The sequence below is a fragment of the Oncorhynchus mykiss genome, chromosome 26, assembly GCF_057628025.1.
Source record: "Oncorhynchus mykiss isolate SJ-2025 chromosome 26, ASM5762802v1, whole genome shotgun sequence".
Classification (NCBI taxonomy): Eukaryota; Metazoa; Chordata; class Actinopteri; order Salmoniformes; family Salmonidae; genus Oncorhynchus; species Oncorhynchus mykiss.
Window position 1 is genome coordinate 39,223,222 of NC_143047.1, and position 17,171 is coordinate 39,240,392.

The following is a 17,171-nucleotide window of genomic DNA, read 5'->3' on the forward strand; positions in this document are numbered from 1 at the left end:
CCCATTTTACACTCTGTGTGTTGATACAGCGAGGTGCCCACTCTGGTTTCCATCCCATTTTACACTCTGTGTGTTGATACAGCGAGGTGCCCACTCTGGTTTCCATCCCATTTTACACTCTGTGTGTTGATACAGCGAGGTGCCCACTCTGGTTTCCATCCCATTTTACACTCTGTGTGTTGATACAGCGAGGTGCCCACTCTGGTTTCCATCCCATTTTAAACTCTGTGTGTTGATACAGCGAGGTGCCCACTCTGGTTTCCATCCCATTTTAAACTCTGTGTGTTGATACAGCGAGGTGCCCACTCTGGTTTCCATCCCATTTTACACTCTGTGTGTTGATACAGCGAGGTGCCCACTCTGGTTTCCATCCCATTTTAAACTCTGTGTGTTGATACAGCGAGGTGCCCACTCTGGTTTCCATCCCATTTTAAACTCTGTGTGTTGATACAGCGAGGTGCCCACTCTGGTTTCCATCCCATTTTACACTCTGTGTGTTGATACAGCGAGGTGCCCACTCTGGTTTCCATCCCATTTTACACTCTGTGTGTTGATACAGCGAGGTGCCCACTCTGGTTTCCATCCCATTTTACACTCTGTGTGTTGATACAGCGAGGTGCCCACTCTGGTTTCCATCCCATTTTACACTCTGTGTGTTGATACAGCGAGGTGCCCACTCTGGTTTCCATCCCATTTTACACTCTGTGTGTTGATACAGCGAGGTGCCCACTCTGGTTTCCATCCCATTTTACACTCTGTGTGTTGATACAGCGAGGTGCCCACTCTGGTTTCCATCCCATTTTACACTCTGTGTGTTGATACAGCGAGGTGCCCACTCTGGTTTCCATCCCATTTTACACTCTGTGTGTTGATACAGCGAGGTGCCCACTCTGGTTTCCATCCCATTTTAAACTCTGTGTGTTGATACAGCGAGGTGCCCACTCTGGTTTCCATCCCATTTTACACTCTGTGTGTTGATACAGCGAGGTGCCCACTCTGGTTTCCATCCCATTTTACACTCTGTGTGTTGATACAGCGAGGTGCCCACTCTGGTTTCCATCCCATTTTACACTCTGTGTGTTGATACAGCGAGGTGCCCACTCTGGTTTCCATCCCATTTTACACTCTGTGTGTTGATACAGCGAGGTGCCCACTCTGGTTTCCATCCCATTTTAAACTCTGTGTGTTGATACAGCGAGGTGCCCACTCTGGTTGTGGTACATGTGCTCTAGCCAACAGCTCACACATACAGAGGGTATAACCTGCATGATGACATTATTAGAGACAAAAGAGTAAGATTGGCGCTTGGCTGCTGCTTATTTTTATTTGTCAATCATCATGTCACCAGAATAAGACCCTGGATATTTATTAAGGAGCATCAAGCTCGTCACCGTGCCCTTTCACCACCCTGTGAAGTTCATCATAACTTATTTCATCCGTAGCCTAATAAACTGCATGGTTTCCTGAGTCGTAGTGGGAGGACCACACAACATATCACGTGACTCCCAAGTTTACTTCGATATGATGGTTCTGTAAATAACCTCCATTTCTAGCATAATTCATTTTACAGACACAAAAAGATCCCACCTTGTCTAAGTTATTTTCCTTTGTCAGAATTTGGAAAGTTTACCCGCAAATTAGCGGTGTCCATCAGACGACATGTACTTTACTCGCATTAAAAAGGTAAGATGGAAACCTGGTTAGTGTTTCACAAGGGAATGGAGTTATTGCTATGCACATTTCTTATAGTCTTCGGCCCAACCATGTGTGTGTGTGTGTGTGCGCATACAGTATATTAATGAGCATTTGATATATTAGTGCTGCTATCAAAAGTGATTTATAGTTTCTGTATTTGATGGTCATCATGTACTTTACTACATCATACAGCTTGTCCACGTTACATTTAATAATGACACCTTGGTTCTTTATTTGGGCACTCCTTATTAAATCTCCATACAACTACAATTCATCCCTTCATTTGATCTAATATCTTCATCCCTCCATCAGCCAATTAGTGAATGTTAAACATGTATCCTCGTTGTATACGAAACGCTTACTTACTAACGAGCTAGTAAATTACATCCTAACTCTGAATAACTAAATCCTGCTAAATCACGCATAAATGTCAATTCAGACCTGAAGTTATGATTCAGCCTTAACCCACAACCACTTGGTTCTAATCTTGGAATGTCGTCATTTCAACAAGATTTGCCCGTTGGGAAAAGTGTCACATTCTCACTCATTTATTTGATTGGGAATGTTTTGTTCCAGAGTTGTTTACAAAACACAGACTAAGAAAGAAATAGTCCTCCTCCCAACCACGATCGAAAGGGGAGGAGGAAACCAATGATTCCCTAATTCCATTCAGGTTTCCTGCTTCAGTCCTGGCAATAGCACCAAAAAGGGTTGAAGGAGATGATCTATCCCACGCTTGCTTTCCTGCCCTGGTGAGCTTCCTGTAAACCCAAGCACACGGAGTGAGCAGCTAATGTTATTCATACAAAGGGCTGTAGTAACTCCAACCCTGGATGAGAATGTTGGTGTGTGGTCTCTCTCTCTCCTCACTCCCTCCCTCTCTCTCTCTCTCTCTCTCCCCACTCCCTCGCTCTCTCCCCACTCCTCTCTCTCTCCCCACTCCCCCTCTCTCTCTCCCCACTCCCTCCCTCTCTCTCTCTCCCCACTCCCTCCCTCTCTCTCCCCACTCCCTCCCTCTCTCTCCCCACTCCCTCCCTCTCTCTCTCTCCCCACTCTCTCTCTCTCTCCCTACTCCCTCCCTCTCTCTCTCTCTCTCTCCCCACTCCCTCGCTCTCTCCCCACTCCCTCCCTCTCCCCACTCCCTCTCTCTCTCTCCCCACTCCCTCCCTCTCTCTCTCTCTCTCCCCACTCCCTCCCTCTCTCTCCCCACTCCCTCCTTCTCTCTCCCCACTCCCTCCTTCTCTCTATTGAAATGCCAATTTTTCTCAACCTTACAGGGCAGTTTAGAAAGCAGAGGTTTTGGTGTAAACTACGTGGTTTCCACAACATAACACCCTACCAGAGGAATTCTATGTAAAGTCTGCAGGAACACAGTCCTGTGCCACCATCCATCCTGTTCCAGCTGACTTCACTGCATAACTCCTCAATGAGCTCAAATTATGAGCTCAGTGCCCAGCAAGGGGCTTGTTAATCAGCTACCCTCCCCGCTGTCTCACACCAGTTGTTCTAACCACTTAAACCTTGACGGTTTCCAAGCGCCGGATATACCAAACATCCATTTTGACAGGGGGAACTGGTGTAATTCCAGCTCAAATCGCCATAATTCCAGAAGTGATAAATGGATACACATTCGGCGGCTCTATTTCCGCCTCCCGAGGCGGCTGCGAGTTTATCTTTCTGGCCCTCGCAGTAGCTCGCTGGTAATTCGAGCAAATCACCCCATTTTCCTTTAACCCAACACATATAGGCCCCCTCAGATTCTGTCAAAAACTGTTACAGTTAAGGGGGACGCTATTCAATCAAGTGGCAAGCGAGGAATTCCCGAGGGGTGTATTAGGTAAATACGGTGAACCTATAGGCTGTTTATGTATGTACTGTTTAAAATGTGAGACCAGTGTATTTTCGCTCACGGCATCTTTTTCACATTACAGCGAAGCCTACGGCAATCAACTGTCAGCAGGCAAGCATTTTCTATCAAAAGGGTACTATTGGAGTCATGACTGTTCATTAACGTACAGATGAACTCATTGAACCGTTTTCTCTCATTAATGTTTTGAAAAGTCCGCCGGGGATGAACGTATGCTGTTTACACAGATTCTGTGTATGTTATTCTGTGGGTCTTCCCCTTCATAATGAAATGTAAACGGAATCAAAACTGGAAAATCACCTTCAGTAGCGCGACTCGAACCAAGACAACATATGCTTGTTTTTCTAAAACTCTTTGCGCCTTTTTTTGTAAACACTTTTAGACAAACAAAGACTTGCGAATCCAATAGGCTTGAGTGTCCTAAACCATAAAGCTTGCCACTTTGAACCTTATATGCATGTATTGGCTTGTAGCTCGTTTGCCAAGACATCTGGGCTTTAAAGATGAAATGCTTTTGTTCCAATTTGTTGCCCTTTAAATTCGGTCACTCCAATCACATGGACAATTGCCGGAGCATTGCTGCACAGTGTGTACTGACGCAGGAAGCTGTGTGTATTGACGCGATTGGTGGCCACTTAGAGAGCATGTCTCATATATGGTTTAAGCAGACAGCAGTCTGTTGAGATGTTATGGGGGTGATGTTTTAATGGAGCAGACAGCAGTCTGTTGAGAGGTTATAGGGATCATGTTTTAATGGAGCAGACAGCAGTCTGTTGAGAGGTTATAGGGATGATGTTTTAATGGAGCAGACAGCAGTCTGTTGAGAGGTTATAGGGATGATGTTTTAATGGAGCAGACAGCAGTCTGTTGAGATGTTATGGGGGTGATGTTTTAATGGAGCAGACAGCAGTCTGTTGAGAGGTTATAGGGATGATGTTTTAATGGAGCAGACAGCAGTCTGTTGAGAGGTTATAGGGATGATGTTTTAATGGAGCAGACAGCAGTCTGTTGAGAGGTTATGGGGGTGATGTTTTAATGGAGCAGACAGCAGTCTGTTGAGAGGTTATAGGGATGATGTTTTAATGGAGCAGACAGCAGTCTGTTGAGAGGTTATAGGGATGATGTTTTAATGGAGCAGACAGCAGTCTGTTGAGAGGTTATGGGGGTGATGTTTTAATGGAGCAGACAGCAGTCTGTTGAGATGTTATGGGGGTGATGTGTTAATGGAGCAGACAGCTGTCTGTTGAGAGGTTATGGGGGTGATGTTTTAATGGAGCAGACAGCAGTCTGTTGAGATGTTATGGGGGTGATGTTTTAATGGAGCAGACAGCAGTCTGTTGAGAGGTTATAGGGATGATGTTTTAATGGAGCAGACAGCAGTCTGTTGAGAGGTTATAGGGATGATGTTTTAATGGAGCAGACAGCAGTCTGTTGAGAGGTTATAGGGATGATGTTTTAATGGAGCAGACAGCAGTCTGTTGAGATGTTATGGGGGTGATGTTTTAATGGAGCAGACAGCTGTCTGTTGAGAGGTTATGGGGGTGATGTTTTAATGGAGCAGACAGCAGTCTGTTGAGAGGTTATAGGTGTGATGTTTTAATGGAGCAGACAGCAGTCTGTTGAGAGGTAATAGGGGTGATGTGAGTATAGAGAGGAGAAGAACATAACTGATTGACAGAGAATGAGGAGTGGATAAGTAATGAGGATGAGTAAAGAGGATGAGGAGTAAAGAAGATGAAGAGTGGAGGAGTAATGAGGATGAGGAGTAGAGGAGTAAAGATGAGAGGAGTAATGAGGATGAGGAGTAGAGGAGTAAAGATGAGAGGAGTAATGAGGAGAGGAGTAAAGAGGATGAAGAGTAGAGAGGATGAGGAGTAAAGGAGTAAAGAGGATGAAGAGTAGAGAGGATGAGGAGTAAAGGAGTAAAGAGGAGAGGAGTAAAGAGGATGAAGAGTAGAGAGGATGAGGAGTAAAGAGGATGAAGAGTAGAGGAGTAAAGAGGATGAAGAGTAAAGAGGATGAGGAGTAGAGGAGTAAAGAGGATGAAGAGTAAAGAGGATGAGGAGTAGAGGAGTAAAGAGGATGAAGAGTAGAGAGGATGAGGAGTAAAGGAGTAAAGAGGAGAGGAGTAAAGAGGATGAAGAGTAGAGAGGATGAGGAGTAAAGAGGATGAAGAGTAGAGGAGTAAAGAGGATGAAGAGTAAAGAGGATGAGGAGTAGAGGAGTAAAGAGGATGAAGAGTAAAGAGGATGAGGAGTAGAGGAGTAAAGAGGATGAAGAGTAAAGAGGATGAGGAGTAGAGGAGTAAAGAGGATGAAGAGTAGAGAGGATGAGGAGTAAAGAGGATGAAGAGTAGAGGAGTAAAGAGGATGAAGAGTAAAGAGGATGAAGAGTAAAGAGGATGAAGAGTAGAGGAGTAAAGAGGACGAAGAGTAGAGAGGATGAAGAGTAAAGAGGATGAGGAGTAGAGGAGTAAAGAGGATGAAGAGTAAAGAGGATGAGGAGTAGAGGAGTAAAGGGGATGAAGAGTAAAGAGGATGAAGAGTAGAGGAGTAAAGAGGATGAAGAGTAGAGAGGATGAAGAGTAAAGAGGATGAGGAGTAGAGGAGTAAAGAGGAGAGGAGTAAAGAGGATGAAGAGTAGAGAGGATGAAGAGTAAAGAGGATGAGGAGTAGAGGAGTAAAGAGGATGAAGAGTAAAGAGGATGAGGAGTAGAGGAGTAAAGAGGATGAAGAGTAAAGAGGATGAGGAGTAGAGGAGTAAAGAGGATGAAGAGTAAAGAGGATGAGGAGTAGAGGAGTAAAGAGGATGAAGAGTAAAGAGGATGAAGAGTAAAGAGCATGAGGAGTAATGAGAATGAGGAGTAATGAGAATGAGGAGTAATGATGATGAGAAGTGGAGGAGTAAAGAGGATGAGGAGTAATGAGAATGAGGAGTGGAGGAGTAAAGAGGATGAGGAGTAATGAGGAGTAATGAGGATGAGGAGTAATGTGGATGAGGAGTAATATGGACGATGAGTGGAGAAGTAAAGAGGAAAAGTGTAGGAGAAATAAGGATGAGGAGTAATGAGGATGAGGAGTAATGAGAATGAGGAGTGGAGGAGTAAAGAGGATGAGGAGTAATGAGGATGAGGAGCAATAAGGATGAGGAGTGGAGGAGTAAAGATGATGAGGAGTAAAGAGGACGAGGAGTGTAGGAATAATGAGGATGAGGAGTAATGAGGATGAGGAGTAATGATGATGAGGAGTGGAGGAGTAAAGAGGATGAGGAGTAAAGAGGATGAGGAGTGTAGGAATAATGATGATGAGGAGTAATGAGGATGAGGGGAGGAGTAATGAGGATGAATGCGGATGAGGGGAGGAGTAAGGAGGATGAGGTGCAAAGAGGATGAGGAGTAATGAGGATGAGTGGAGGAGTAATGAGGATGAGGCGTAAAGAGCATGAAGAGTAAAGAGGATGAGGCGTAAAGAGGATGAGGAGAAATTATGAGTGGAGGAGTAATGAGGATGAGGAGTAATGAGAATGAGGAGTGGAGGAGTAATGATGATGAGGAGTAATGAGTAGTGGGGGAGTAAAGAGCAAAATGGAGGGTGATGTGAGAATAAAGACAGAGAGCAGTAAGGAAGCGATTGAGGGAGAAGAAGGTGGAAGGGCTAAGAGTAGTGATGCAGGGTTACAGTAACTAGTGGGGGAATGAAGAGCAAGGTTAGTGAAGAGGAGGACAAGAGCAGAAGTGAGAAGGTAAGAGTTGTGATGAAGGTTGTAGGACAGAGAGGACAATAGGAGAAGTGAGAAAGGGAGAGCTGTGATGATGGTTGTAGGACAGAGAGGACAAGAGGAAAAGTGAGAAGGGGAGAGCTGTGATGATGGTTGTAGGACAGAGAGGACAAGAGGAGAAGTGAGAAGGGGAGAGCTGTGATGAGGGTTGTGGGACAGAGAGGACAAGAGGAGAAGTGAGAAGGGGAGAGCTGTGATGAGGGTTGTGGGACAGAGAGGAGAAGTGAGAAGGGGAGAGTTGTGATGAGGGTTGTAGGACAGAGAGGACAAGAGGAGAAGTGAGAAGGGGAGAGCTGTGATGAGGGTTGTTGGACAGAGAGGACAAGAGGAGAAGTGAGAAGGGGAGAGCTGTGATGAGGGTTGTAGGACAGAGAGGATAAGATGAGAAGTGAGAAGGGGAGAGCTGTGATGAGGGTTGTAAGGACAGAGAGGACAAGAGGAGAAGTGAGAAGGGGAGAGTTGTGATGAGGGTTGTAGGACAGAGAGGACAAGAGGAGAAGTGAGAAGGGGAGAGCTGTGATGAGGGTTGTAAGACAGAGAGGACAAGAGGAGAAGTGAGAAGGGGAGAGTTGTGATGAGGGTTGTGGGAGAGAGAGGACAAGAGGAGAAGTGAGAAGGGGAGAGCTGTGATGAGGGTTGTAGGACAGAGAGGACAATAGGAGAAGTGAGAAGGGGAGAGCTGTGATGAGGGTTGTGGGACAGAGAGGAGAAGTGAGAAGGGGAGAGTTGTGATGAGGGTTGTTGGACAGAGAGGACAAGAGGAGAAGTGAGAAGGGGAGAGCTGTGATGAGGGTTGTAAGGACAGAGAGTACACACCATGGAGGGATATGCAGATAGCAGGAGTATGCTGAAGAAACAGACAAGTATTGGTTCAGATTCAGGGGTCTTACGTCCACGTCGTCACAGAGCAGGGATCCAGAGCCGTACTGTAGGCGGCACTGGTGGGCAGCACTGTACAGGACCCCGGGGGGAACAGAGTTCAGATCCAGCACATCCCGCATGGGGGGGTCATCCAGGCACCAGCCCCAGCCTCGACTGAGGAGGAACAACCACAACAACAGGGTGGTCAGACAAACACATTATAGTGAAACATGCACACATCGAGATCCTGAAAAGGTGTGTTATTAAATGGATAGTTTAGGATTTTGGCAATGAGCATGTTATCTACTTCCCCAGATCAGATGAACTCTTGGATACCATTTTTATGACTCTGCGTCCAGTATGAAGGAAGTTAGAGACCGTTTTGCGAGCCAATGCTTACTAGCTTAGTGAAAAAACTGATAGCCTGGCTAAGTTAGTGCTAACACTAGTTAGCATTGGCTCGTGAAAGTACATCTTAACTTCCTTCATACTAGACAGACATAAAAATGGTATCCAAGACTTCATTGGACTCTGGTAAAATAGATAACATGCTTCATTATCAGTCCTGTCCAGTCTTGTTTTGGGGCTCCCAAGTGGCGCAGCGGTCTGAGGTACTGCATCTCATTGCTAGAGGTGTCACTACAGACCCTGGTTCGATTCCAGGCTGTATCACAACCGGCCGTGATGGGCAGTCCCATATGGCGGCGCACAATTGGCCCAGTGTTGTCCGGGTTAGGGTTTGGCCGGGGTAGGCCATCATTGTAAATAAGAATATTTTCTTAACAAACTTGCCTAGTTAAATAAAGGATAAATAAAATTGACAAATCCCAAACTATCCCTTTAAGGCTGGAACAAAATGGAGGGGGCTTAAATATGATTGAGCCTAATTTTAATGGGCCATATATTTCATAGTTGACAGGGCTGTATGTGACTGAGTAGACAGTGACGGCGTTGACAAGGTCTCCATGTAAAAAAGCTGACAGGTTGCTAACAGAATTTAGAGAGCTGTCTGCATGACACAGAATCAAGCAGGCGTCACAGTCAAACCAGTCGTTAGAAGTCAACTCCAGCTCAGTCAAAATGCCAAGCTGGAACTACATGAGTACAGCAGGCATTCTATCACATGAACAAAAAGATCAATGAGTCAATCCCCCTTTTATGGGGATCCAATCTATCTCCATAAGGGACATTTACAAATCCTAGTATTGGAACAGTTTTAATTCTAAGTGATTGATTTTATATTAGTATGCATCATCTCTGCCCGGGCACACTTTTAAGACGCTGGAACGGTCCACATCTGCCAACAAAACGAGTAATGATTAGAAAAGTCTGACAACCAGGGACTGATTTAGACTTGGGACACCAGGTGGGTGCAATTCATTATCAGGTAGAACAGAAAACCAGCAGGCTTCCGGACCTCATAAGGTAAGAGTTGAATACCTCTGGTGTTGGATATAGGCAACTCCAAAAGCCTGCAAAGGTTGTGAAATATGAACACTAGAATGCTTTTGAAAATATATAGATTGCTATTATTTTCTATGGGTAACATGATGAAGATACTCTCAATGTAAGACCCTGTGCCTGCTCCCTGACAACCAGATTAGGGAAGAGATAAAAGGCATGGGTTTGCGTTAAACACTCCAAACATTTTAAAATGTTTTAAAATATCACCCCGTTTTTATATGACAGCAGTTCCACACATTGCCATGATGCAAGTTGTGTGGGAAAAATATTTGTATTTGATTCTGTTATGTTTCATTATACTCCTAGCCTCTATAACATATATGTGCATTGACTGTGATCAGGGTAGCCTAAGTGTGTCTTGTCTGTTTAATGGACAAAACTATTGATTTTGTGTGCATGCCACAAACCAGCAGCCTAACATAAATATGCCGTAACATTTATTTTTACAAATACATTTTATTTGTCTTTTAATGTTTCTTAGGACCTGCCTAAACAAATGAATAATGGATTTATTAAAATAGACGCCCAACATATGTTTGTAATGGATGAAAGGGGGAGGCAATATAGCATAAATCATGTTTGAAAGCAGTACCAGTCGGCTTGTTGCTGTGTGTTCTATGCAAGATAAATATTCCTTTACAGGCGCATTCAAGTTACGAGTGCCATAGGGAGAGAATTCCCAGAATCAAATATAGGCTACAAATAGGCTTTAATGTATTTTAGTAGGCTACTCAAACTCTTGCCAACCACACCATTTTATATGGCCTATGCATCGTCTAAGCATGAATTAATGTAATAATGAACACTTATCTGAAAAAAATGGTCTTACCTTGCTTGCATTTAGTGCAGGCTGTGTAACGATCACTTAGTGCAGGCTGTGTAACAGTCACTTAGTGCAGGCTGTGTAACAATCACATAGTGCAGGCCGTGTAACAATCACTTAGTGCAGGCTGTGTAACAGTCACTTAGTGCAGGCTGTGTAACAGTCACTTAGTGCAGGCTGTGTAACAGTCACTTAGTGCAAGCTGTGTAACAGTCACTTAGTGCAGGCCGTGTAACAATCACTTAGTGCAGGCTGTGTAGAAATCACTTAGTGCAGGCTGTGTAACAATCACTTAGTGTAGGCTGTGTAACAGTCACTTAGTGCAGGCTGTGTAACAATCACTTAGTGCAGGCTGTGTAACAATCACTTAGTGCATGCAGGCTGTGTAACAGTCACTTAGTGCAGGCTGTGTAACAGTCACTTAGTGCAGGCCGTGTAACAGTCACTTAGTGCAGGCTGTGTAACAATCACTTAGTGCAGGCTGTGTAACAATCACTTAGTGCATGCAGGCTGTGTAACAATCCCTTAGTGCAGGCTGTGTAATAATCACTTAGTGCAGGCTGTGTAATAATCTACCGTGTTGATTTCACTCTCGCAGCACCTGTTTCCACAATGGTGCTGTAGCCTATAACCTTATCCAGGGGTGCAACATGCCCCCCCCCACATTCTAAAATTGCTTTTGTGTCCCACCCAGTTTTATCATTAGTGCAGGCTGTGCAACAATCACTTAGTGCAGGCTGTGCAGGCTGTGCAACAATGCGAGTGTAGCATTTCGCTACACTCGCATTAACATCTGCTAACCATGTGTATGTGACAAATAAAATTTGATTTGATTTGATTTTTTGATACAAAGGGAGGCAGCGGTGTGCTTTAGGACCATGTGGACGCCTCCGAGCGGTCGGGTAGGTTGTTTGGAGTGTTTATCAGACTGGATGAAAATATACAAATAATAAATCTACAAATAATTAAAAATAAAAATAATAATAAAAAACATTTGTATTTTTTAAACACAAATAATAATTATAATAATATAGTTATGCCCCCCCCCCCCCCCCCCCCCCATTTCTAAAACCAAAGTTGCACCCCTGCCCTGATCATAACCTTTCTTTCTATTTATCCGGAGAGGCCTGTGTTAGCCATTTAAGGGTGAGCTAGGTTATCCAGGGAAAGTCAACATGTCGTATTCTCACGTGGGAAGAGGGAACATAAGCTCTGCATTTGGACAAATTAGAATGTTTTCACACCACACAAATAACGCACTGTTCCCGGCTCCACACTCTCAATGCATGGTTGGTAGCCTTATGTCTGCCTCGCTGCTCACATAATGGAATTCACAACACAATGCTACACAACAAGCTCCTGTTTTTAAAAATGTATTATCGTGATTTAAACTATTTTAAGTGTATGATATTGATTAACATTTTTAAGTGTATTATCTTGATTGAAAATGTTTCAGACCAATGTAATTGTTCTGAACCACGAACCAATCAATGTAATTGTTATGAACTACGAGCCAACCAATGTAATTGTTCTGAACCACGAGCCAACCAATGTAATTGTTCTGAACCATGAGCCAACCAATGTAATTGTTCTGAACCACGAGCCAGCCAATGTAATTGTTCTGAACCACGAGCCAACCAATGTAATTGTTCTGAACCACGAGCCAACCAATGTAATTGTTCTGAACCACGAGCCAACCAATGTAATTGTTCTGAACCACGAGCCAACCAATGTAATTGTTCTGAACCACGAGCCAACCAATGTAATTGTTTTGAACCACGAGCCAACCAATGTAATTGTTCTGAACCACGAGCCAACCAATGTAATTGTTCTGAACCACGAGCCAACCAATGTAATTGTTCTGAACCACGAGCCAACCAATGTAATTGTTCTGAACCACGAGCCAACCAATGTAATTGTTCTGAACCACGAGCCAACCAATGTAATTGTTCTGAACCACGAGCCAACCAATGTAATTGTTCTGAACCACGAGCCAACCAATGTAATTGTTCTGAACCACGAGCCAACCAATGTAATTGTTCTGAACTACGAGCCAACCAATGTAATTGTTCTGAACCACGAGCCAACCAATGTAATTGTTCTGAACCACGAGCCAACCAATGTAATTGTTCTGAACCACGAGCCAACCAATGTAATTGTTCTGAACTACGAGCCAACCAATGTAATTGTTCTGAACCACGAGCCAACCAATGTAATTGTTCTGAACCACGAGCCAACCAATGTAATTGTTCTGAACCACGAGCCAACCAATGTAATTGTTCTGAACCACGAGCCAACCAATGTAATTGTTCTGAACCACGAGCCAACCAATGTAATTGTTCTGAACTACGAGCCAACCAATGTAATTGTTCTGAACCACGAGCCAACCAATGTAATTGTTCTGAACCACGAGCCAACCAATGTAATTGTTCTGAACCACGAGCCAACCAATGTAATTGTTCTGAACTACGAGCCAACCAATGTAATTGTTCTGAACCACGAGCCAACCAATGTAATTGTTCTGAACCACGAGCCAACCAATGTAATTGTTCTGAACCACGAGCCAACCAATGTAATTGTTCTGAACCACGAGCCAACCAATGTAATTGTTCTGAACCACGAGCCAACCAATGTAATTGTTCTGAACTACGAGCCAACCAATGTAATTGTTCTGAACCACGAGCCAACCAATGTAATTGTTCTGAACCACGAGCCAACCAATGTAATTGTTCTGAACCACGAGCCAACCAATGTAATTGTTCTGAACCACGAGCCAACCAATGCGTTGAAAGAATGTTTTCATTTCACCCGCCAGCTAATTTTCTTGCGGCACACCTGAGACTCTACTCATAGGCGAGTTAGTTTTGCATGACTGCCCCGAGGGAGTGGAGAGCCAATGGAATGGTGTAAAAATGTACAAACTTTGCCTACCCGGGCACCGGACCAGGCAAAACGAACTCGCCCAATGATTAGCCCAATAGGGTAAATGCAGATACTGTAGGCAACCCCATGCTTCAGCCTATTTATTTATAGCCACAATGCTGCATCAGATGGGCTACAGGAGATAATGCTTACTGCTAATAGCATACCTAATAATATGGATGGTGCATAGACTATATGCATGGATCAATATGGTAAAATGATTGTTTTAAAACAATTTGACCAATACATTATTTGTCTCTCATTTCTGGAGGTGGAAATTATATTTTATATGGAGTGTGCATTATTCAATGTATTTTCATTCATTTTAGAGTAGAATGTCCTTTTAAAAAGTCACCAGAACGAAGCTTCTCAGTCCAACATAAAAATGACCCAAAATAGGGGGTGTGTGTGGTGACCTTTCCCCCCACTGCTACATATGTTTCCAGAGGAAACACTGGACGGGAGGAAGTCTCATTCAAATGTGGGCAGATAGTTTTAGGTACAGTAGTACATTTCCACATAATCCAACATGCAGCCAAGGGAGAGAGTAGACAAGGACAATGAGGTCACAACTCCACAGCAACGGTATGGCACAGCTGAGCTTTTACAGAAGAACACACATTGCTGTTCTCATAAGCAGAAGTCCAGCTGCTTGTCCAATTGACCAAAAATATGGACAATATAACAAGATGCGTGACCCTTGACCAGGCCAAATAAAATAAACTTCTAAAGCAACAGGACTTTCCTGTTTACTTAAAGTATATAAAAAAAAACACATGATCACAAGTGACTGTGACTGGCGTCTGTTCAACTGCTTTCAAATGACTGCCATCAAGCAACACAATAGCAGATTAGAAGAGATCCTGAGGCGGCCAGAACACAACTCCATCGAGAGAGAGGGTAAAGGTATTCAATAATACTATTGAAGTGTTCAATCAAGACCAGTTGTTCTGCTTTCAGTCACACTGATTAGTCTGACAGCTTTGTGAATAGAGAAAAGGATCATGTCTACCCTTGGCAGGCTAGCATGTTATTTGATTGAATTAGGTTCTCTCTGCATCGCAGCCCAGGCCACTGATTCTGACCCAGTAATTGGTGAGGTGTGATCATAGCAGCAAGTGGAACTGCTATCAAGACTCAAATCCTCCCAGCAGGCCTCTTTCTCTCAAGCATGGTCCCAGATCTGTTTGTGCTGTATCGCCGACTTGTATGGTCATTGTCACGCTAAACAATGACCACAGGAGTTGGCAAGACGGTACAAAGATCTAAGACCAGGCTAGATTCTCTCCTAACAATGTAAAAAGCTGTGTGGAACTCAGTGAGCAAATCTCAACTCTGATGTCCAATTTCATCCCTCAGACACTATTCAGTCATATTGGAGCCTACTGGAGCACCAGGGTAGTTCAAGTTCACGTGTTTTATTGCCTGCAGTATGGTGGGTTATTACATTTGAGCCGGACAGATTCGGCAAAGAATGTTTAAACCATTACATTTACAACAGGTGTCTTTGCAATTAATTTATAAAACTATGGCTAAAGGCCTTTACAATATCCTGCTTCAGTAAATTCTGTCTGGTCCACTTACGCAGTATTTCACCTGAAATAACCTATGAATATATGCTTGTGATTTCAACTCTAACAAAGATTTTTTGCATTTCTGAAGCAACATTTATACAATGACGCATTTGAAAGTACTTCACAGTGTAGACACCACATCAATCCAAACCAATACAATAACATGATATTTTTTTTACAAGTCAGTTAAGAACAAATTCTTATTTACAATGACAGCCTAGGAACAGTGGGTTAACTGCCTTGTTCAGGGGCAGAACGACAGATTTTTACCTTGTCAGCTCGGGGATTCTATCTAGCACCCTTTCGGTTACTGGCCCAAAGCTCTAACCACTAAGCTACCTGCCACCCCTGTTAATCTGATATAACAGATTATGACATCATTCATGATAAATACGCTTATACAACTGATTTTGTTGTGACTAGTGATGAATAAGGCTGAACTGAAACTAAGCAATCCATTGGAATTTCTTCTACCTAGCAACAGCCAGATTCACACGCAAAATATGAAAATGACTTATTTCAATATCAGGCAATCAAGAATGGCAACTAGATAGGGTGATTTCCTTCAATGGGCTCCATGACACCAATTTCAACATATTCCATAGATTTGACTGAGTTCAAATGTACTTCATTCAATGAACCCATGCACCCAGTCGAGAAACAAAATGGCCACTTTGGAGCAGAGAGCTTGAAAGCTGAGATGATCTGGTAAAATATCATAAAAAAGGTAAAGCTGGCGAGATGGATTACGCCTACAAAGCTTAGGGCCTGTATTCCCAAGTGTCTCAAAATAGGACTGCTGATCTAGGATCAGGTCCACCTGGTCTTAGTCAGCATTATCTAAAAGGACAAACTGATCGTAGATCAGAACTCCTACTCTGAATCACTTTATGAACACAGGGCCTAGATCATCTGGAGGAGCTATAAGGAGGCGTTGGCCAGCTGCACCTCACAGCTGCAGGAAAAATCACAACATGCCTAGTAATGTAATTGGGGAGAATTCCACAGAATGCTTTCAGAGCTGAACAAATGACCCTATATTAGACTTTGGACCACAGTAGCGACTACTGAAGACGGACTTGCCATTTTAGCTTATTTAAATTTAAAAAATGTATCCTGCCAAACACTATCATGATAGAGGAACACATGAAAATAAGTCAGAAACTTTGTGTTTATCTACTGATTCTTAATCAACTGCATACTTTTGTATGTGTGCATTGTTTAAAAATATAAAGTCATCTAAACTAAAGACCATTTAACAGCTAGCTAATGAAATGTATGATAGAAGGCTCTAGCATTTCTGTGTAATGTTTTTGCTGTGCATCCAATAATGGACAATAGTATAGGGATTTATGGACTAAAAATCCCCTAATACTTATTATTGTCCTTGATTCTAAAATGCAAACCTTGATTAAACTGGTTCATCCAAGGGCAAAGCTTTTCTTTGTAACTTTAGATGCAGTATTCCAAAAAGGAGGAGAATATTTGACTCAGCATCTGTTAACAGCTGCTTAACCTACAGTACAGTACACCTCTTCAATGGGACTTCAATAGCCAGGAGTTTAATGATGCATACATATAATGATGACGCATTTGGGATGACATAATATTGACCACTATGCAACAGCAATTAAATTGTTCTCCATGAGTGACTATGGCTGCAGAGGTCCACTGAATAGAGGTTTAGAGGGAGAACTGACATCTGATGCCTTTGTGAAAGAAAAACACTTGTGCTGTCCAGGAGAAGTTTATGCCGTGGTGATTTATAAACTCTATTCTTTTGAGAAAATTCCACACAAAGAATGCTAATATTTTCAATAGTAAAGTCGCTAGCTAAAATAAATCCAAATCGATCAGCGTCAACAATACGAATGTCTGAACTTATGTAACACCAGTGAAAACGTCATTCACCTTTCAAACAGTAAAACAATTGACTGCATGGTGCGTGTTAATTTACAGCTTAAGTCTCAGAAGTCTTGCCCACTCACAATCAAGCAGAAGGCAATCATTGTCCTCGCTGCAATTTGCAGATTCCTTTTCATTGCAATTACACACATGAAAAGCTTTGGGGTTTTTTGTAACCCCCGCCTCTCCTTCCAACCTCCAACCCCCCTTCAAACAATCTAGTCTAGACATTGTTGGAGAGCTACTCTCTCTGTCCTCAGCCCATCTGTAGGATAACCATCTG

At 43.2% G+C, this 17,171-nt stretch overlaps 1 protein-coding gene across 1 annotated transcript in view; it reads right to left on the reverse strand.

Moving 5' to 3' along the window:
- The window catches only part of adamts7 (ADAM metallopeptidase with thrombospondin type 1 motif 7), a 172,360-nt gene that overhangs the window by 99,040 nt on the left and 56,149 nt on the right, over positions 1–17,171 (reverse strand). Inside the window, exon 9 of the mRNA XM_090223052.1 lies at positions 8,230–8,374. Coding sequence (XP_090079178.1) covers positions 8,230–8,374 — 145 coding nt within the window. The remainder of the gene's footprint in view (positions 1–8,229; positions 8,375–17,171) is intronic.